Source organism: Mastigoproctus giganteus, chromosome 13 (genome assembly GCF_048544385.1).
Source record: "Mastigoproctus giganteus isolate SK-2022 chromosome 13, ASM4854438v1, whole genome shotgun sequence".
NCBI classification, from domain to species: Eukaryota; Metazoa; Arthropoda; class Arachnida; order Uropygi; family Thelyphonidae; genus Mastigoproctus; species Mastigoproctus giganteus.
Genome location: NC_143587.1, coordinates 142,955,801 through 142,978,836, shown reverse-complemented (window position 1 = coordinate 142,978,836; position 23,036 = coordinate 142,955,801). Strand labels below are relative to the sequence as shown.

The following is a 23,036-nucleotide window of genomic DNA, read 5'->3' as shown; positions in this document are numbered from 1 at the left end:
CCGGGTCTATTTATGTTTATCTCGGCGTTCGATTCTTCCGCTCAGCCCAAAGTCTTTTACGGACCTCCTCGCTTTTATCGAACGCTAAGTGGGTTCTTGGAAACAATCGAAGCAAGGAACTGCGATAAGGATGCTCCTTGAGAGAAGTAGTATTTCTAAAACTTCCTTTCAATTGCTACAATACAGAAATTGTGTTCATTAATAAATAAAAAATATCAACCATTGAGAAAAATCTGAAGAAAGTTGTAGTACGGAGTACATTGTCTTTTGTAATAATAGTGCTGTCATTCTCTTCATTTTCCTGTTCGTTTTGGGTAAACTTGTTGGGCCCTCCCAGAAGAGTTAGGATTAATGTCAATGGTCTTTTGCTCATTTTTGGCGCTGTGAGGGCGTTTGTCTTCCAAGTTTCGAACTCTGCACTTGGAAAAAGAAGCATTCCCTTAAAAGAAGGGAATGCTTCTTTTAAGAAGCATTCCCCAATGGACGCGCAACATACCTCTGAATTAAAGATTTCTTTCGTTTCTAAGATTCATTGAAATGACATTTTATACTATACTACAGATAACTTGAATGCTCGAACTTACGAATATCTCTTATATACAATTAACCGCACCAGTACATCACTCAAGTTTTTTTCTGTGTTCAGTATCGATTGTCAAAGGGGCCAGTACCCACATTTTGTCTCTTATAGCACTTTATTGAGTTTGATATTTATGGACGAATACAACAAGCGTGGTAACTCGTTTTTATTGTTGTTGATAGGGTCGATGCAGTCTTCATTTTCAAATATTTCTATACTGAAAAATATCAATTTCTTCGGGAAGAAAATTAAATACTATGTGGTGGGAAGCGGTCAGCAGTACTATGATAGATGAACTTTAAGTTACAATAGCTAGTAAAAGATCGTTTCTAGGTAGAATGCCATATATCACACTATAAACTCAACTGGTATCTAAATCGCTCGTAATTCGAGACCATAAACTAAACGTTTTCAAACTAGATGCCCTCCAGTGAAAGATATAAGACTAAGCAATGTTGCCAACAGCTGCAATGGTATAAAAGAATCATTGTTCGTTGGCCAAAATATCTATTTTATAACAAACTTTAGTGTATTGAATATTTTCAGAAGTGAGCCATCTTAGAGGCATTTTAAACATATACACCCAGAAAAGACACATATATACATTTATTTACATGTATTGTGTGCAAATACAAATTCAAAGCATCTTAATCTACTAGTTGAATATCTTAAACATTTGAAAATTCCATGAACTGCTGCTTCAAATGGTTTAAAGACCATTGTGCGACGAACTGTGCTATCCACATTGTGGAATATGAATGTTAACCAAGTCCCGGAAAGAGAAAAAGTTCAGAAAAATTTAAAGTAGTTTCTGTACAAAATGGAAGTTTAATCTTAAAAACTGAGAATCACATGTCACATTTTAATAATTTTTTTTCCTTTATAAATTTAAATTATACAAGTTGTTTAGTAGTATTCTTGTTTTAGATTGCGAAATAAACCACATTTTTAAATTAAATACGGAAATTAAGTTTCTCGTTGAAACGAGAAATAGTGGTGTCAATTATTTTAAAGCTTTCTTTTATAGAACACATCACATTTTTAAATGTCAAGAGGAGAAATATCGTTAGTGGAATTATCAATCCATTCTCTTCTTGCTATTTTGTAAAAGGAAGTTCTAAAAGCATCGTACTTTAAATATAATACGATCAATTTTAAAATATTATTGCGCCTTTGCTGTTAAACCTGTAATTTTATTCGTTTATCATAACCAGTTTTATCCATAATTTGATATAACCAAGCTGTGACTCAAATAAACAAACAATTAAAGTACCCAGTAGTATTTATTGACAGCCATTAAATTCCAAAAAAAAAAAAAAGAAACAAAGTTGATAGGATTTTGAAGTTTAATTTTCATTATGCAAAATGCCTTTTATATTCACTTGAGTTTAATTGCGATTAAAATTAAATATGATTCTGAGGACGTTTATGATGTATCATAATAGGACTGAATTTAAATAAATATGAAAATTTTAAGGATTATATATATTGATCTTTGAAGTTTTAAAAATTGAAATTAAATTTCGAAATGCATTTTCACGTAACATACTTTGTCTCATGGAGGATTGTATATTAAGAAATTCGATATTACAATACTCATACTGCAAACGCACATACACAGATACTGATTCAAAGGCCACAGGATAAAATGAGACTTATCTCACAAAATCTTTTAGAAAAATGAATTTTAACACAAGACTGGTCTGCAGTACGAAACAACATTTACCACTTAGTGCATAGGGTCATTTGCTAATAAGGCTCAGTTTCTGGAGCGCTAGACACTGTTGGTCAGGGAATGGTGTATATATTTATATTCACAACATATAGTGTCAATTACAAAATATAGGGAACATAAGCTCAAGTTTTCAGTTCTTTCTCTTTCGTACAAAACATTTTGTAGTTAAGTTGCCGATCTCCGAACTTGCCATATCAAATTTAATTTGTATACTACAAGTTGCTTTCGATGACTTCCAGTTGCACGGACTCCTGTGTAGCTTCTTGGGTTGGTGTCGGTGGCATGTCATCTTCGATTACTGTAGATGGTGCTGGAGTTTCTTTAGTTTGAACGGACGACCGTCTCCTGGACAAACGAAAGAAGCGATCTCTTCTCATGATCTCGTGAAAGAGTCTCGTAAGTCGCGCTTCGTAACGTTCTGTTCGTATATATTTAATCATCACAATGATCATTCCAACCGCGTATAGCGAGAGGACCACAACCACGTAGATAATAGCATTGGACTGGCTATTGGCGTGCATCTCAAGGATCGCCATATGTCCTGGGGATAATGTGCTTGGCCGAGTGTTTGAAAACGTGCTGTCGCTCGTGTTACTGTCGATGAGGTTAATACTGCTAGCATCATTCTGAGGAAGAGAGTTGGCCATGACCACATGTTGTTAATGGATCGGTCCACTTTCGTCACCTGTAAAAAAAAAAGTGCAAATTAATATAAATTAAATTAATGATTTATGTTCAAATAAAATTAATATAAGCCATTATACAAAGCTGTGTTTTTAAGAAGCCACTACCTGATGGTGTCTATAGAAGGACAAAATATTTAATATTAATTTTTTAAAAAAATTAAAAATTGGATATATGTATGAATTTTAAAATTGGATATATGTATGAATTTAGTCATCATCTGGACTTGGTAGATTTGTCGGTCGGCTTCCGAAGTGCTGGCTGAGGGCTTCTTTTTCTTAGCCTTGAAATTATGTTTTTTGAAGAAGTATGGACGCTCTCCTGTGTCCCTTTCTTCCTCCGCAATGTATTCCAAGATTCAGTTGTAGGGTACCTCACTCACCTCGACATTATTTTTTTCCCTTGTGTGACAACAGCGGTTACTTCAGTTTTGGAGGTTCCACTCTACCACCGAATTTTGGCAGAGGGTGACGATATAGAATATAGAAGTGGCGCCGCAAGCAATTCTCTGGGGATTTTTGAGAGATTAATAAATAGGGCTCGATGGGAGTAAGCGACTCTTTGAATGGAACAGTCACTTCATTTTATGTTCGATGGAATATCTCCCTACAACCTTCTGGACGTAGGAAGTTTTGTTGCTATTTTATAGATTTCACCTCTTTTTTTTTTTTTTTGCCCCCTCGCATACTATATTCAACTCTACCATTAATATTTGCATTTGTGTGTTTGTTTGTTATTTGGTTTTTAGGGGCATTAGCAACTAAGGCCATATTGCTCCGGGATATGCGGTGGTCATTCCCTGACCTTTCCGCATCCTCCGTATTTGGTGGTGACGGGCTCGATTGCATTTGTGATTTCTCTTTCCATCGCTGACAGTCTCCGGAATACGCAAGGTGCGCTTTTCGGCAGTTAATTGCGTGTGGTTTTTGGCAACGAACATCACAATTTCATGGTCTATCATTAATATTTTTTGCATGCAGGAGCAGCACATGTCATTTTCGAGTATACGTATTTTTAACACCTGAAAAAGAAAATTCAGTACATCTGGACTTATTGGGCAGTTCAAGCTGTCAGTCCGTGCGATTAACTCAGCACATATTTTCTCTTCAGACATTTCAGGAAGAGTCCAATTCATAGATCACGTCGAGAGATGAGTGGTTAGAAGCGCAAGTGCAGTAGCACACGCTTTTTGAGGTGACCGGGGTTCAAGCACGTGAATGCTAAATACGATTTAACATTTTTATTGATTGATTTATTGTAAACTCCACTGACTTGGTGGTCGTGCCCGAGTATAAACAAGAATTTTTTTTATTGTCTTTTGTAGTGTTTACTTTGATTAATATATCCCAATATATGTGACTCGAAGGAATTGTTTGCCACATTTCGTTTCAATGAAAATGTCCCCTTATTACAGATTTAAGGGAGTCTTCGAAATTCTTCTGGATAAAATTCTCTACGTAACCTTTTCTTTCTCCATGTAACCTTACATTTCTCTATGTATTATCTTCATGAGTATCAGGAATCTAGGCGTTAGCCCTGTTTGTCTTCAGTTCTGGGCCTATTTTGTTGTAGCGATAATACGCTGGTTTCTGGCATTATTTCGGATCGAGACAGTGTTCGAGATTCCCAAAAAAATATTTAGATTATCAGGATTCACAGATTTTAATTGGTACAGTGACCAGGATCCACGAAATAAATTAGACGCCCGCTACCTGGCAAGCAATGAATATGGTAGGGATATATTGCGTTAAGCAGTTCATTTTCATAGAGAATTTGTGCTGAGAAAATGTTGACCAAAATATGCAGGAAAGTAACGCTTTTTGTTGTTCGTGATGCAGCAAAAAAGGGAAGCTTTGTTTTCTACAAGTTGAACAAACGTAAATTCCTTAAGATCCAGCCTCTCAGACATCATTGACAATTGTCCTCAGATGCCCCTGGTCTTTGTATCTCAATGTTAAAAGTCCATGTTAAAATTCCAGTGTTTCATTTATTAAATTTTAAAATTCGAAATATAACCCTAAGAAGCAAACAAGTGATAGAAAAGTGAAATTTAAAAACGCAAAATTCGTACCAGCCGAAACGCTGAAGAATTTCTCATTAATGACAATACTCCTATCCGCAGTTACAATATGGGGAAAAAAATGAAAATTATGAAACACTCTAATTTGTCTCGTACTTCGGCAAAGAATGGATGTTTGGGGGATTTCGGTTGTTTCTTCTTTCCATAAGAAAGAATCTATACGCCTTTCATTTTATTTAGGTCCTATGATTGGGATGGGATAATTGCATTGATATTTTTGTGAGATAGCAAATTGTTGCTAACAAAATGATTCAGTGAGGAACAGCAAAACCCCTTTTTGCAGGTTTGAAACCGATTACTTCAAAACTCCTATACTTTGATTTTTAGTAGTCTGTAAGGTAGAGCATGAAATTATTTTCAACTTTACCAAATCACTTCGTTCCCTCAAGGAGTTTCTAAGTTCTTGAAATGCCGTTCTCCTCTAAAGTGTCAGAATCATAGAATAATTTTCAGTCATCTGCATTCCACGAAAACCACTTAAATTTTACATTCCGGGCACAAAGCAAATTTTGCATTCCACAGATGGTTAATCTAGAAATGTCGCTCCCACTTTCAGCATGTGGCCACGTGCAACATTTCGATATTTATGACAAAAATATGGAAATTGCGTTTCGACTCACTTGAAAGCACAGCGCTCCCGGCCCTCAAGAGCCATCTACGGAGTTCACTTCACAAAAGGCAAGCAGACTTATCTCTAATAGGAAAATTTACTCATTTTGAAAGTGAATTAACCCATAAAACTGTCAAAGCAATGTGCAGTTTGGAAAGGTGCGTCGTTTATTCAGCAGTTAGAACTATTGCCTCTCAAACGACACTTAATTTTCAAACTGCCTTTCATCTAGCAGGTAATTTCACTCCTCGTGAGTTGATAATTACCCACAGGAAGACTTCGCATATAAATTAATGCTAATTCATTCACCATCGTTATGGATATAGATATAAACGCCGTTCATCGACACATACGTATTGATGACTCCCCAGTCAATAGACGTCCATAGTCGATCTTTAAAGTATAGTAAATAAGGTCATACATATTAATTTTTAGCAGAACTGAAGAACACTTCGAAAGACATTAGCTAGGTGGAAGAATTTTAATTTCCAGTAAGTGTAATTAAACGATATAGCAATACCCTTAGATAGGTGGTCATCCATCAAAAAAGAATGTGCAAGAATCTTACGTGTTATATCGTCTCGATTTTACGAAATATGATGCTCTAAGTACCAATTCTGCGCACGTTGGACTGTCACTTACACTTAACTGGTAACAGTGGGCAAATTTAAACATTTTTTTTTTATTATAAAAAAAAACTTTATGCATTTGTATATTGTACTGCTTTAACTATAAATCAATTGAGAGATTTATAGACTAGATTACCAAATGTGCTTAATATGGATGTGGAGATTGTTGGTTTTCTTATTTTTTGTTAGCCGCTATAATACCCGAAAACTTAAAACAAGGGAGGGGAAATAAAGGTTTTTGGTAATAATCGAGTTTTCTTATCCTCCCAGATTTCAAAATGTTATGATAAGAACCTAACAACCACAAGGGCAACTAATGCCAAAATGTCTTTTCATTATTCACTTTCTAGACACGATTGGCATCTGCATATTAGAATGTTATCGAAGGAAGAGGAAAGTACATGTAGACTGTCTCCAATAACACGGTCTAATGTTTGAGGCGTCAAGTTAAGAGTCTGGAAGTTTCCAAAACTGATGCTTAACAAGGAACATTTTGAACAAGTGAAGTTGTTGGTGGTGGTATTTTTTGGCGCGAGGGCTACTACTGCCAAACTGCAAACTTGCTAATATAATTTACTCTCATTGGGGCTGTGTGTTTATATTTGCTGTTCATTTTTTTTTTTTTGATTTGGACCAGTTGGTTACTGGATCAATCTCTAAATAGATTGTGTTAATTAACGATTCCTTGCTTCGCAAATGATGTGTTATAATCCATTCGAGAAAATTAAAGATGACTGTAATATTATAAAATACCGCGGTCAGCTTTTAAAATTTCCAAAATATCCTGGTATCAAGAAGAAAGTTATTTCTTTAGATCTTTATTGTGATGGAGGTAATATTGGATAAGAAGTTTATACTGCGTTAAAGGAATCTATATAAATTATGGCATAAGGAAAAAGTTCATAAGGAAAAATTTAGATCTGCGGACAGCGAAGCTTCATAGGTCTAAGTCCCCCAGGAACAGATTGATAAAAAGAAAATCGTTATAGGTCAAACACTTCTAGTTGGTGTGCTCGGAAGGCTTTGTATCCGACAGAGACATAAGATCGTTTGCCTCCTGAGAAATAACTGGTGTTCATTTACTCCTAAAGTAGACGGCTGTTTTTCTATGGCTTTGCACTTGGGAAATTCTGAAGCCTCCACGGGCAGTAAGAAAAGCTGCGCTGAATAGCGTTCAGACTCTATAAAAATGCCCTTCCGAGCTCGTTATCTGATTATTTTATGTAGCATTAATCAAATATAGTGAATATTTGTCCACATCGCAACTTAGTGATCGCAAATTGCTGATTTCTACAAGCAGGTGATTCGCAGAGATGTTGCACATGGTAAAATTAAAGTTCCTTAAACCCAGAAGTTGACAGTATTGAGATGAGTATTATTATTATCTATCGGTAGATCTGTGTAGCTATGGGCTCAGAAATCCGGTAACTATTTCGTCGTCCAACATTCTAGATCAGTTATCGCCAACTGAAGCTATTTTTCTATGGGATTCATGTTTTGGGAGTGACGGACAATAGTAGGTCATCTGTTTTACAACACTTATGGATTTGCTTAGGAAATATGAACATTTTATGTATGTTTTCTCTATCTTCAGGGACTTTCTGTATGGCCAATGAGTATAATACATGTGAAAATCAGCTGAATTAGAGCAATGCAAAATGGCTCCTCTACGAATCACCCTATTTTAAACCAAATCAGGAACTTGCTCTCGAAAGTTGAACGTCAACATTTAGTGAACTTTTGGATTCCAGCAAATTCAGGGATAAAGGGTAATGAACTGGGGCATATATCAGAAAAAAATCCCTACACATTATATTTGACCTCTCCGTATTCCAGTCTTTGACCATGATATCATCATAAAAGCAGCATGCCTGGAACAGTGGAAAGAGCTATGGCACACCCAGACTAATAAAATTTTCCAGTTAAGACAGGAACCAAAATTTTGGCATTCAAGCATCCAAACAACTAGAAGGGAAGAAGTGGTATTTGCACGGGCAAGAATAGGACATACTCATCTGACCCACCTCCATCTACTCAAGTGATGATCCTGCTCAGTGTACACGCTGATTAGTACATCTAACAGTCAAACATATTCTTATTGACTGTCCTCAATATCACCAGGACAGAACATCAGTCCTGCTTTCTCTGACTAAACTGCAAGAACAAATATCACTAGAGCATATTAATGGCGACCAAGCAAACATTAATCAACTTTTGTTTTCTGAAAAAAATTAGCGTATATTGTCCTTCTGAATAGTTTCTAAAATGAAATGCCTTCAATTCTGAATTATTTCCTAACACATCTCTACGGACATGCACACTATAGCCAGTTTAGTTTCTGCGCCATTAAAGACCCATAACACACATGAAAAGGAGAGCCTTTCGTCGCTCTTTGATATATAGTGGGCAATCAATGAGTATACATTTAACTCTAAGTTGGTATTGAAATTAGGGTATTGCAATGGAGTGTCTATGATTAGCAAATGAAAATGAGTGAAATGGGCATGCCATTATGTATTCTAATAACTTTTCTTCCTGTCGTGTTAACTATTTCTCCGGTTAACTTTCACTGTGAGTCATTATTTACTCCGAATGAAAATACTATTGTACTGAGAATGGACCCTTTTATGTTTCCGCTGGTTGAACTTGTAGGGAAAACGAGAATTGATAAAGAATGTAAAGCTCTGGAGCTGAAGAACTAAAGTGGGGACAACCATCCTGTTAGCCCAGGTTATATAAGTCATGAAGAATATTAAATCTCCGTAAGCCAGCAAAGGGTTTCATCAAAATCCAGACACTATTACCAAAAATAAATGTATTTTGGATCTTTGCCTCAGTTGTAATGTGACTACACAGAGTGGATTGAACCTTCCGAAAATCCTTTTGATGCTCAGTCATAACCATTTGATATGATTAAATATCAGTAGGATTTTTGGGGAGGGGCAGAAGCAATACCGCTTAGTGACGAAGCGGAAATTTAAAGGCTAACAGTTAAGGGACATTAAAATAACTTAATTTGAAACCCCAGTAGACGAGATTATGCTATTACGTTACGAACTATTCTGTTTATTTAAAAAAATTCAAAAAAAAAAAAAAAAAACGACTTTATTTCATGTCCTTTACAGGGCGTAAGAAGTTTAAAAGATGGCCCAAGAACATTACCATGCTTTGCAGTATCAGGTGTTTTCGAACACTGCTTTCTGTACTTACAAAATAACTACACAGCTATAGTATTCATTATCACCCAATGGCAGTACGATATTTGATGAAATGCGAAGATGAGCAAGCAGAAATTCGTTCACAAAAGCACAAACTAATTGATAATCAATACAAGTAATAAAGAAATTAGCTAATCCATTTGGATTTCATTGGCGCTTTAGAAACCAAGGCAATAATGCGATTTATTTATATTAATTAATAAGTACTTGGTTCCATCCACTGTGTTAGTTATGAAGTTTGACATGAAAGATTTACAATGCCCTCTTCAGAAGCAAAGGGTGGAAACGTTTCTCTTTGAAAATAAAACCCAACCTGAATTAAGTTTCTTGCAATTATAGTTATGAGCTTACAAACGTGTATCTATCGGCAGTTCTGAGTCCAAGTGTAACGCACTTTGCTTGCAAACGTAGATGGCTGTTGGCTCAGAAATCCGGTAACCATTTCATCGTCCAACATTCTAGATCAGTTATCGCCAACTGAAGCTATTTTTCTATGATATTCATGTTTTGTAAGTGACGGGCAATATTATGTCATCTGTATGACAACACGGTTTATTTTAGTACATTTATCCATTAGTAACTCGCTGATTCAAACTGAAGTTAACGTTAACTTACTTATGGAACATTAATTCAAGGCGCCTCCGTAGCCAGGTGGGAAGGAGCAGCAGTGCGTAGCACACGCTTCTTGATTAGACCGGGGTTCGAGCCCGTCACCACCAAATACGGAGGATGCGGAAAGGTCAAGGAATGACCACCGCATATCCCGGAGCAATATGGCCTTAGTTGCTAATGCTCTTAAAACCCAAATAACAAGCATTACTTCAAACGATAGCATAAATATTCCCCTCATAACCTGAAATAAGCAGGTCTCTGTCCGTCAGACGTGCATATTCATACTAATGCGTCAATCTCGTTCAATAATGAGAGAAACCTTGTTTCTTTAATGCTCACCAATGTAAACAGAGTTTATTCGGCGAGAACGGAATGAGAATCCAAGTAGCTATTTGCGAAGAAAGTTCTATGCAGAGTTAGTGGATTCGATCTTTTTTCCAGAAGAGATCAGTTGGAAAATTTGTCAAGCAGATAATGGGTTTTTAGTGGCTAAAAGTTCCAAAAGAAAATTTGAATGTGAGTTTTTCCGGTCTTTCTCTTAAATTGCGAAATGCAAACTGGAATTAAGCAGTCGTAAAAGAGATTAGGTTTGCCTTTGTGAGATGTAATCCAGTCACAGTGTACGTCGAGGAAGATACCCCAGTTTGGACGCGATGTTCATTTTTCGGGTGACCTCGTGATGCGAAAACTATTATCTCAAGTGATTATTAACTACTTCAAATCAGGAACTCGTAGAGTTACTGAAATAACACCGTGAACTACTGGTCTGCTATTCGTGGATTGCATAGCGAAATTAATTTTACGGTAGCTTTGCACTGCACTACGAATTATTCTTATATTCCATTTTATAAATCAGATTTTCATTGAATTCTTTCATTTGAATGGTTATATATACTCCTAGATGATCGATCGATCTATCTATCCACAAAATTTTGAGGGGGGGAGCAAAAAAAGTTGAGATAAAAAAAATGGAATATCAACGGGATAGTGATTAAAGCTGACCAAGGAAAAGACATCTAGAGCAAAATAAAAATGGTAGATTTTATTTAAGACAACCTAAATGAAAAGAAACCCACCAGTTTAATTTCCCTTATATGGTGAATAAAATTACAAAATAACTCTTTAAACATGGCTATAAAGGTTTCGAATCTGTAAATAAAGTGTAATAATAAATATAACTGAGTATGTCACCCAATAACAAGATTAATCTTTTTTTCCTTCTGCATCGAAATTTGTTCATGTCCAATCAATTCGTAGAAGGGTGGCAAATCCAAATTACTTTCTACCGCAACCAACTCTTTCCAAAATAATGAAGAAATCCATCCTCTCTTAGGCTATCTTGAAACTTTGCAACTTATTAACGATATCCAATGTGAATTCCACAAGTGTTATCTCTGCTTATGAAAATCATCGTGGCAAAATCAATGGAAAAGTTCAAAACAGTAATATTAGTGCCTTCCAAAAACAAACTAATCTGCCCATGTAATAAATTGTGCCTGTTCTTCGGTCGATTTTCCTGTTTTTCTGTACGAAAACCGAAGTATCCAGGGGGAAAACTTTGCTGTCCAGGTATGAGACTGACTAAGTCGGCCTGGAAGTGAAAAACAGCCCGGGGTTTACGTATGACTCCGAATAAGTCACCTGTAGAGTGATAAAAGCCCAAAACAATTATTCGCATCATTGACGAGATTGGAACCCGGAATCCACCCGGTGTGTGGAAGATGGAATACACCGGGTGTGGGCCTTTTCATTCGGTGTGGAAAGATTGATTATTACCGTGCACAGACGATTTGTTTGTTTGGTTTAAAATTTTAATGGCGCATTAGCAGCAGTGGCTATTATGCGCCAAGAAAAAAAAAAGGTAAAAATAGATTCTGGTAACTTTAAAAGAGGCTACTTGGTCAAAAGATAAGGCGTAAGTTTAAAAGGCGGTATATATTCTAAAAACGTATAAAGCTTATTTTATATACATGTATATAAATCAGTAAGCTGCAAAAAATTAAAGAGCTGACACCTTGTCATTGTCGGATAAAATCTGACTGAGTGTATAAGGTTCGGTCAGATGGTTAAAAGCGGTAAAGCGCATATTATTAAAATGTTTCAGGGATAAAACTGTATCAGACTCGTACATAGGAGGGTCATCAGCCCTCAGCAAGAAAGAATGTGTCAGATGACTGTGTCCTATGCGGGTCCGTGCCAGAACAACTTCCGCTACGATTTCTGCGCAGACTAGACTGCCACAGTTCAATTAGGCTTTATCTGATGTAATTTATTGGTTGTCTGTCTGTTACATGTATCTTGGCCACAAGGTGTGAATCGTTTTGTGTATTACTTGCCTGTAGTCTGTATAGGGGACTGACAGGCAACAATTATTAGAAGAAATTGCTGATTTGGCTGCAATGTCAGCCAAATAATTTCCCCTAATCCCAATGTGGCTGGGAATCCAGCAGAAGCGGATATCGTATTCACGTTCTGTCACCCAGTTCTGTCTCAAGTTCAGCAGAAGAGTGAATCTTCTGCTGAACTTGAGACAGAACTGGGTGAGGATTACATCTGACAGATAATAAAGCCTGTAAGACGCTCAAAGCATCCGAATATAAAAAGAACCGTTGGTGTTGGCATTTACTAATACGATCCAAGGCTAACTGTATAGCGCGCAGCTCTGCAGCGAATATACAGCATTCAGGGAGAATCTGCTCTGATATAGTGGTGTCTGCAAAGACAGCAGCAGATCCTACAATGAATTCTGACTTCGAGCCGTCTGTGTAAACTGGCGCGAACTCAATGTTCAGCTCTGTGTGCTGAAAAACGCTGCAGGTAGACAGCGATGGAGTGTCCGACTTTCTCCCAGATTTTAAGGGATAAGTTGCATGTTGGAACGTGAGCATGCCAGGGTGGAAGGGGCTGATTTGGTGTTCGAGCAACCTTGTCTACAGTGCGCAAACGATGGAAAAATTAAGAGAAACTGAAGTTCCTGACATTAAGGCTTCTCATAATGCCTTCTACTTCATGGTTTGATTTGTGATTTTTGCAATTGGGTAGCTAGCTGTTCCAACCCTCAAACTCCTCCACTCTGTGTCACACAAAATTTCTGCTGTTTTTCCTTTTCTATAGATATTTCCATAGACACTGTTCCTGTGAGATGGGGCTTGTAATATCGGGTCTTTTTTCTATACCAGTCTGAACACGACTCAACTATTTAACGTTCATTCACTGTTTAACTTAACTCACCAACTAGCCTTTTCTCTTCTTCATTTATCCTTTCTACTTCTTCCATCTTTCTTTTTAAAGAGCCTTTCCTCGTAATTATTTCCCGAAAATTTACAGCCTATGAAAATTCAAATCCAACAGATCTGAAGTCCTCTCAATCTTCAACCCATTCACGGTACTAACTTTACAAATCCATCTCGTTTGGAGTCGCTTTAAAAAAAAGATATAGAAAAATTACCTTTTCTATACTTCGTTATATAAAAATCAGGTATTTTTGAACAACTTATTTTTGTGAAATCGGGAAATGCAGAATTTGTAAAATATTGGAATAAAAAGGAATCTTCCCCATTTTTAAAATGAAGCAGTTTAAAAACTATCCAATTGGTCATCGCTAGAGTCACAACCTTAGATTTCAGGAAAAGGTTAATTTTTTTTCTGAAATATAAGGTGGCAACTACCACAATTTAAAATTTAATTTATGTCACCATAAATCATTTGTTTACAGGTTGTAATAACTCATAGCATATTTGTTTACAAATGAATCGATACTTCAAACTAACTTGACATTACATGTATTTCCACTCAATGGGTTTCTGATTCTGAATAAATACACGTCAAATTTTACTATATTTGAATTATTAATGCGGTTATCCTCATAAATAAATATTACAGAACCACGGAGAGGTCTGACTTCCTGTAAGCCACCTTAATTTATAGCGAGAGGGAATGTTATTTGCATAATTCTTTGAAGAACGAAGCTTTTGCATAACAAATCGTGTAGAAGTGAAAGCTCAAATTAGGGAGGCGTTCTTCCATGAAGATTTGACAAATTTACTGTCATTAAACATGTACGAGCGTAACCGAGCAGTAAGAGCACAAGGTCAGAGCTGGTTAGGCTGCATCTTCAAATCCAAGTGGTAACACAAAATACGTTAATTTGCATGTATTCTCTTGTAAACTCCTCTGATCATTTATGATATCTTGAAATCAAATAATATATATATATATATATATATATATATATATATAGCACCAAGATTGGAGTCACCACGCGTACACAGCGTTAAAAAAAATCTAACAGACCCATAAAGCTGTCTTGTGGACAGTAAGGCGTTTTATTAACTTTTTCTGTTATTTTAAGAACTATACTGTAGATTTTAGTAATAAATACAGTTAGTTTTAAAAATTCAGTGCAAGCAGTTTCAATAGAAGTCAATTTCAATTCTGCATTAACTCAAAATTCTTCGCATAATTCAAGAAATGTTTCTAAGAATACAGTATAAAGTTTTGACATTGTTCTTACTGTATTACACCGAGAAATCAATATCGTCTTAAAAATCTGCTGTCAGTATTTATCAAAGACGAATTTATTTTCACAATTGTCTTCAGTTATCTTTAACCAGACTTTATAGCGTAAATCCGTCTTGCATCAGTAGTAAAATCCCTAAAGACGTTCTCGTTATGCCATAACATTCTCCTTCGCTCGAAGTTTTGCTTTCATCGCCTCTCCATTTTTGTCACGTCCATCATGGTTTCGTGTATCAAGAGCTTATTATATCATTTGTGCATGGTTTCTCACTTTAAAATCCCGATTCACAGAGCTGACTACATAGTAATTGCACCGAGGTACAGAATCAGCGCAAATAAAATGAAATAAATCTGAACGCGCGACTCCCGCTTTCTTTAGTAACAGCATGCACAACAACTGCACTCAGTAAAGCTGGTAAGTTTCCGATTTCACAATGCGTACTACGGTTGGAGTCCCTCTCCAATTTGCGTAATTGAGTATGGCATGTTTTATGATAAATCGATAAGTCCAGTTTGAGTTTTGAGGGGGTGGGAATACTAAACTCAAAGAAGTAATGTATGGCCTGTCATCGATGTTCTACTTTGAGTAGTTCTGGTGAGTGAAGTAGCGATCTGAACATTTTTTTAATGTTTTTTTTTTTTTGAAACAAGGTCTTTTGAGGTTTCAGTTTACTTACCTCTGCCGAGGTAAGTAAACTGACGTGTTTGTATGTTTGTTTAGAATTTTTTTGTGAAAATTTCTGGTTTTACAAATTCTGTTTATTCTGCATGGCCACATTATTATTTATTCAGTTTACTGTCTTTTCATCCCCTTACAACAGCATGCAAGCTAGAGGGAAGCAAAAGGATAGTTACATAGGTTATTTGAGTTAAAATAAGATAACGAGGTATTGAGGCATGAGTCAAGTAAGGCTGAGATACAGATTCTCTTGAATTGCTTTTGCGTGTGTGTTCCTTATTTTCGGTCAGTTTGAAAGTGTAATTTGAATTCTTTGAAATATTTTATTGGATTCATGTTAGGATTATCAATTCTTTTTCTCAGTAATTTCGTCAGAGCGGCGATATTTTTTACTAGAAGCTTCCAAAGTGTTCATGTCGATATTAGCGTGCAATGTCCATTGGGATATAGTGGATGACATCTTTCCTAGTCGGTTTAGTCATCTTAAAATCCAATATTCAATTAAAAATATATCTTTTCTTGCTAATAGGTCGGTGCAGAGGACCAGATCTCTGAAGCATATAGGACGATGGGTGCGAGACATCTTGTTATATATATAGGCATACGGAGGGTTGATTCAGCCTTTTGATCACGATTTTGACATTAATCCTGCTTGGGACTTATGGCAGAAATGTAATTTTTTTTTCCCGGAGGCGCAGTTCCAAACCTTATGAACAGGTGTATTAGTTGTTTTAATGGCGACATACCTCGGAAATTGGACCCATGTTTGGAAGGTTACATAACCGCACTTTCCGAAGAAGGCTACAGTTATGCGAAAATTATTGATGATATGTGCAAGTCGAAAAGTTTTAGTGTATCGAATTCGGTATCCATAAAAGTTTGAATGGCCAAAGAAAATTCCGCGAAGCTGCTGCAAGTGGGCGGAAAACACCGAAGAAACTGCAACCTGCTCCAAGTCGAACGAGGGAGGTAGTACGAAACGTGCAGTCGCTTGTTGTCGGTGAAAATCCAAAAACCCAAAGAGCTATAGTGCCACTTGTGGGAACATCCAAGTCAACCGTTTGTCGCATAATCAACTAAAATTTCCAACTGGAGAAGAAGCACAAGGTCCTCGTACACCACCTAGCAGCAAGGCACATTGCAGAGCGGCGGATCAATGCTCGAAAACCCTACGAAAAATATCTAGCAGCTGAAAGGTGAAAATTCGTAGCAACATTGGACGAAGCGTGGGTGTACAACAAAATTCGAGCAATTTCTTACCGTCCACAGGGTGACAAGGCCTTTTCCAACATGGGCGCATCAGTGCAAGGAAGGTTTTGGCCGAGATTATGGTTGTAGCCGGTTTTTGTTATAACGGCAAATTTGAGTTGCGTAGAGTCGCTAAAAACGTGAAAGTAAACTCAGTGCATTACCAGACTGGAGTTCTACAGCCATTTTTCGAACGTGAAATACGCACACTGTACGGTTCTGACGCTGAAAAGGGCTGGGTGCACCAAGATAAAGCGTCCAGCCACAGTTACGTTCCACCCGTGCTTTCTTGCGGAAAATGGAAGCGGTGACAGATATTCGTTCGATCCCGTTTGAAGATATACCTGTTAAATCACCTGACGCCGCGCCCATGGATTTTTGCACATTCGAACTTTTGAAAAGAGCTCTCGAAAACCGCCTACCCAGAACTGTTGTAGGTTTGTGGAAAGTCTGCCAGCAGGAATGGGATAAGATCGACTTGGCAGTTTTGCAGCGGGCTTTACTTCAATAGCAATTGCGATGCCGTGCAATAGTCCATGAGCAGGGAAAACAAATAGACAGCTAGTGGTGGCGGCACGGAATTTCGTAGTTTTAAAGGACTAAAAATCGTTATCAAAAGGCTGAATCAACCCTCCATATTATGGATACGTTACGGCAACCTGTTAACTCCTGCGGGATTTCCCAAAATGTCCTATGGTTTTATTCTTTTTCCCTTCTGAAAAGTGAGGTATTCATCCCAGGTTAGGTTGAGGTATGTATGGGATAAGACCATTTTATGCTATTTTTCCATTTACGAACGCCTGGATACTGTTTTTACAGATCCTGTTTGTGAACGTCATCTGTGGTTATTTCGTGGTTAATTTGCAGCCCAGCCATTGCAAGATTTTTGGCAAAATCTATTTGCATGAAGAGTTTGGATGCTCTCTGTAGACTATATGAAGTGCCAAATAGCCTTAACTGTACAGGAACTGAAATGGGGGGTTTAAAACGAGAAACGGCTCTAGAACTGCAGCATAAAAAGGTAGTTCACATCATTCCACCGTGAGGATGCCACTTCTGACACTGATGGCAACTGAATGATATCCCTACCCTCCCTTATCTGCATGCTAGTGGATTTCAATGGTCACCACCCTTTATGGGGATCCTCTAAATTAAATAAACAGGGCAGACTGATTGAAAAATTCTACTAGATAAACAAAACCTCACCATTCTTAATAGTGGTGCGCACACCCACATACAGTTACCTACTGGACAGACTTCTGCAATTGACCCCTCGATTTGTTCCCCGATACTGTTTCCATTCATTCGATATGGATGACTCCATGGGCAGTGACCATTTTCCAATTGTTTGTAACCTGCTCACTACACAACCACAATTAGATCAATCCGGCAGGAAGTGGAAATTTTCTAAAGCCAAATTTCAGTCAGCAATGACTCTGGACAAAAACTATTCAAATACAGCCTATCGATAAAGTAACTGATTATATCACATCCCGTCTTTTAATTGCCGCTAAATACTGAATTCCATTATCAAATCCCCCAACCCGACGGCACTCAACTATTGGTGGAACGAGGAGTGCACGAAAGCAAAGGAGGAAAAAATAAAGCATTCAATATATTTCGTCGATTTCCAACGACAGCTAATTTAATTAGCTACAAGAAACTAAGGGTAAAAGCGCGGTTCATTAAAAGCAAACCAAGAAAGATTCTTGGACTCTGTGTGCATGTACTTTCAACAGAAATACCGACTCCAGACTAATTCGGCAGAAAATTAGGCAGCTTTCTGGAAAGTTTCCAATCATCCCTTCCCCAATTCTTTCATACAACGGTCAAGAACTCTGGTCCTCTAGATATAGAGAATGCAATGGGGAAAACCTTTGCCCAAGTCTCAGCTGCATCAAACTACACTCCCAATTTCCAAAAAATTAAAACCTCCACCGAAGAGAGAACCATCAACTTTAGAACCTCGCTATCACTTCTGTATAATCACCCTCTTGAATACTGTGAACTTTTACAAGCCATCAGAACAACAAGAAACAGTGCCGCTGGGCTAGATGCCATATATTATGTAATGTTGCAGCATCTCGATGAGAAAAACTTACAAATGCTGCTAGCCTTCTTTAACCGGATCTTCCTGGAAAATATTCATCCAACCTCTTGGCACCATGCTACAGTTTTGGCTTTTTTGAAACATGGAAAAGATCCCTCCAGTCCTAATAGTTACAGGTCAATCTCTGTCAAGTTGCCTTGGTAAAATTCTTTAAAAAATAGTCCACAGGCGACTCACCTTGATCATTAAAACACAACATCTACTGAATAATTGTCAACATGGCTTTCGCAAACATAGGTCCTCCCTAGATCTGATGATCAAAGCTGAATCTGAAATTCGCAATGACTTTGTGAAAAATGAACACCTTGTCATGGTCTCCATTGATATAGCGAAGGCATTTGATACTACAGTGACCTACATAATCTTGGTCTACGAGGCAACCTGCCAATATTTTTTAAGAATTTCCTCCAGAGCCGCTCTTTCCAGATTCTATACCAAAACTCCTTTTCTCCTACATTCTCGCAGGAAGGAGAAGCAGCATAGGGGTCGGTATTGAGCGCAGCCCTATTTGCCCTTAGAATTGATTCCATTACAAAAGAACTTCCAAACACTGTGGAAGCCAAATTTATGCTGACGATCTTACTCTTTCTTGCCATTCTCAGAGCATGAGGTCTATTGAACGGCAATTGCAGATGTTACTCAATAAAGTACAAAAATGGGCTGAGTTCAATGGATATAGTCTTTCCATCAGAAAACAGTTGCAATCCACTTTTGCAATCAACATAAATTACATATAGACCCCGAACTTCGGATATCAAATTCCACCATTCCGATTACAAACAATATTAGAATCTTGGGATTGATACTGGACAGCAAGTTAAAGTTCTTTGTGCACATTAAATATATATATTTTTTTTTTTATGTAAACCCCAAACACGAGGTATTAGAACCTATAGTACTTAGTACCGTGCTTGGATTGGAGGTTGAGAAGTGAAAGAATATATTTGTGGATACTAGACTTCAACTTCTGTAATTTTCAGAAAATACGTATGACGAAAGGTTGTTGCAGAAAACGGCAGTTGAATCAATAAACGAGGAAGATGAAGTTGGTTCTGTGAGTTTGAAGTTGGACAGAAAATGGATGGTAGCTGGTGGCTGCGCGTGTTCGGACTGTTTTGAAAGAGAGCGGGAATTATAGAAGCCAATTTAGAAGAACAGTGCCCATGGAAATATATGTAATGGTACAGCAGAAACATTACGTCTATGAGACAGCGAGTGGAGAGACTGTTAGAGATTAATCATTAATTAACCTAACTGCCCTCTTCTGAATGGAATCAACAAGCCTGAGAGGTTTTGGGAGCACCACCCCAGATGTGAGAACAAAATTCTATGGCAGGGCGGACTTGCGATTTATACAGAGTGAGCAGATGTTTGGAAGAAAAGTAACGCCGAGAACGAAAGAGAAATCCAAGTTTTTTAGATGCAGAGAAAGCAATATTTGTAATGTGCTTGTGCCAAGAGTGATTAGAAGTCGGGGTAACCCCAAAAGAGATAATTTTTCCTAGAAATCGGAGTGTCACCAAAGATAAGCATAGGAGCAGAAGAATCCTTTTTGTGAGATATAAGACAAGACTGAGTTTCAGAAGTATTGAAATCAACTAAGTTGTCTTTGCCCTACTGGACAATTACCTGAAGATTCGCATTTAAGGAATTGGTAGCAGATTTTCGAGAAGTTGAAGCTGATTGAGCAGGGCAAGGTTTTTCAAAATGGAAAGCAATGCGCTATCATCGGCGAAACTATGGATAGGATTTCCAGTCAATGGAAGAAGGTCATTAATATACAAGAGGAAAAGAGTGGGGAAAAGAACTGAACCTTGGGGGACATTGGCATTAGTGGAGAAGTTAGAAGATAGAGAGCCATCTACCCTCAATGAGCGATCAGAGAGAAAACTGGATAACCAATTACAAAAGAAAAATAGTTGGCAAACCATAAGATGGAAGCTTGTTTAAAAGACCTTTATGCCAGACACGATCGAAAGCCTTTGAGATGTCAAGAGCAACTACTTGAGTTTCATCGAACCTTTCCATTGAATTAGTCCATAAATGGATAATTTTATTTATTTATTAATTATTATTATTTATTTATTTAATTTTTGTTTTTATCATTGTTTTGTTCGGATTTTTTTTTTTTTTTTTTTTTTTGGCTGGTGCAGCATAAGCCATAGGCTTTCTTGCACCATACGGCCGTTACTAATACTAATACTAATAACATAAGCCAGAATATCACCACTGACGGAATCCATACCGGCGATCTACTATCAGACGGAAAGTTTCTAGGTAGTTTAAGAGTTGGCGGTTAATTGATTTCTCCATTACTTTAGAAAGAGTAGAAATAATTGCAATGGAACGATAATTGGATGGGGGGAATTTGTCACCCTTTTTGGGAACTGGCTGGATATGAGCAAATTTCCAAGCAGAAAGAAAAACAACTTTGGAATAAGAAAATGAAAAAAAGGCGACATAGAACAGGAGTAAGTTCAGGAGCACAGGTTTTGAGAACAAGTGGAGAAATACCATCGGGACATGGATCTTTCTTAGCATAAAGATTCGTCAAAATCCTTCTGACCGAAGAGGCATTAAATGGAGTGTGTTGCGAATGGTGAAAGGTATTTTACCAAGATCATTAATACATAAGTTGGAAGAAAAATGGAATGGTAGCATGTTAGCTTTATCCTTGTCTGAAGTGACAACAGAACCATCTGGTTTGGACAGAGGTGGGAGCAGAGATGGGCAAAAGTTGCGGCCAATAGCTTTGGCAAGAGGCCAGAATGCTCGGCTACCACAGGGCAAGAAGCAAGGTTTCTACTCTTAGCTTGTTCAAACTCTAGTTTGGACTGATTAATAACTGCTTTACAATTGTTGCGAGCTTTCGTGTAGGCAGAAAACGAAACTGAAGAATTAGAAACAAGCCAATTACGATATGCATCGTTCTTCTCTTGAACAGCCTTAGCACATTTACTGGAAAACCAAGGTTTAGATAAAGGACGAGATATTAAAGTGGAGTGTGGGATAAAGGATTCCATTCCTGCAAGAATAATTTCACTGACACGATCTCAGGAAACGTTGGCATCAGAAGTTTTGAAACAATAATCCGACCAAGGAAAAGAAGAAAAGAAATCTGGCAGGTCATCCCGTTTTGCATTCTAGTAATGCCAAACAACACGAGGTTGGGAATAGCCATGAGATAAAGGTTCCATTGGAGAAGAGACGATCACCAAGTTGTGATCTGAAGTGCCTAAAGGACCTATCACTTCGACCGCATACATAGGATTGTTTGTGAGAAAAAGATCAAGCGTGCTGGCTGCATGATTAGGATTGTCCGGTATTCTTGTAGGTAAATGAACAATCTGTGCAAGGTCATTAGTAATTGCAAAAGCCTCATCATCTCGACAAGCTGGGTCGGTGTGACTAGAAAACCGAAGCTAGCTGGAGTTGTGAACATTAAAATCACCAAGAAAAATTACTTCTCTGTTAGGAAAGTTGGACTGGAGAAAGTCAAGTTGTAAAGAGACGAAGTCAAAGACCTCCAAGTGATTAGTGGAGTTGGGAGAACGGTAGAGACAGCAGATGAATTTGACACAATGAGGTAGAGAGATTAAGCCAGAGAAGATCGAATAGAGGAAATTCTAAATTGCCAAGTCTCTGACAGGGAATATCAGAACGGACATATGCACAAGTACCACCTTTGAGGCGAAAGGAATCATACAGTAAATAATTTGGGCATCTGAGATGAGCAGTAGTTGAAGCTACCGATAACTGAGATTCTTTCAGAAAGTACATGGGGTTTAGCAGACTGCAAGTAGAAATGGGCATCGTTGAGATTAGAATTGAGACCACGTATATTTGTGAAATGAATTGGAAGTGTTTGGAAAATTTAGATCTTTTCGCAAATAAGCTTGCTCTATTAGTTTGAAAATTCATGGTATATTCAATGGTAAGAAAAAGTAGGTGGGACATTTTGTATTAAGTAATGAAATTTTTGAATATGGCGTACACATGGTATGAATATACCCAGATCCTTGGCATAACATGGCGTCGACAACGCCCCGAGCATATACACTACTCGGACTCCCACCAGTCACTATCTGGCAGAGTAGAGTTAGCAAGATTATACACTAGCTGATCCGGAAGCCTCCTAGGGAGTTACCAATAGGTTCGGTCCGGTGTACTAACTAGGGGCCGGCCTGCGAACACCGTTTTAGAGCTGTACCCTCGAAATAAGGAACATTAGATCTCGCCCACGATGTTCATCATAACCGCAAAAGTCAATCACACTGCATGATGGAAGAGATGGGGAAGTGGTGACCGGAACTTAGCTCTAGAGACTAAACAT

General features: G+C 37.6%; 1 protein-coding gene across 1 annotated transcript in view; it reads right to left on the bottom strand.

The window, feature by feature from the left end:
- Window positions 1-2,116: 2,116 nt before the first annotated feature.
- LOC150076498 (uncharacterized) overlaps window positions 2,117-23,036 on the bottom strand; it is a 143,157-nt gene continuing 122,237 nt past the window's right edge. Inside the window, exon 2 of the mRNA XM_090387754.1 lies at window positions 2,117-3,000. Within this exon, the coding sequence (XP_090243880.1) occupies window positions 2,528-2,962 (435 nt within the window). The 5' untranslated portion in view covers window positions 2,963-3,000 and the 3' untranslated portion in view covers window positions 2,117-2,527. The remainder of the gene's footprint in view (window positions 3,001-23,036) is intronic.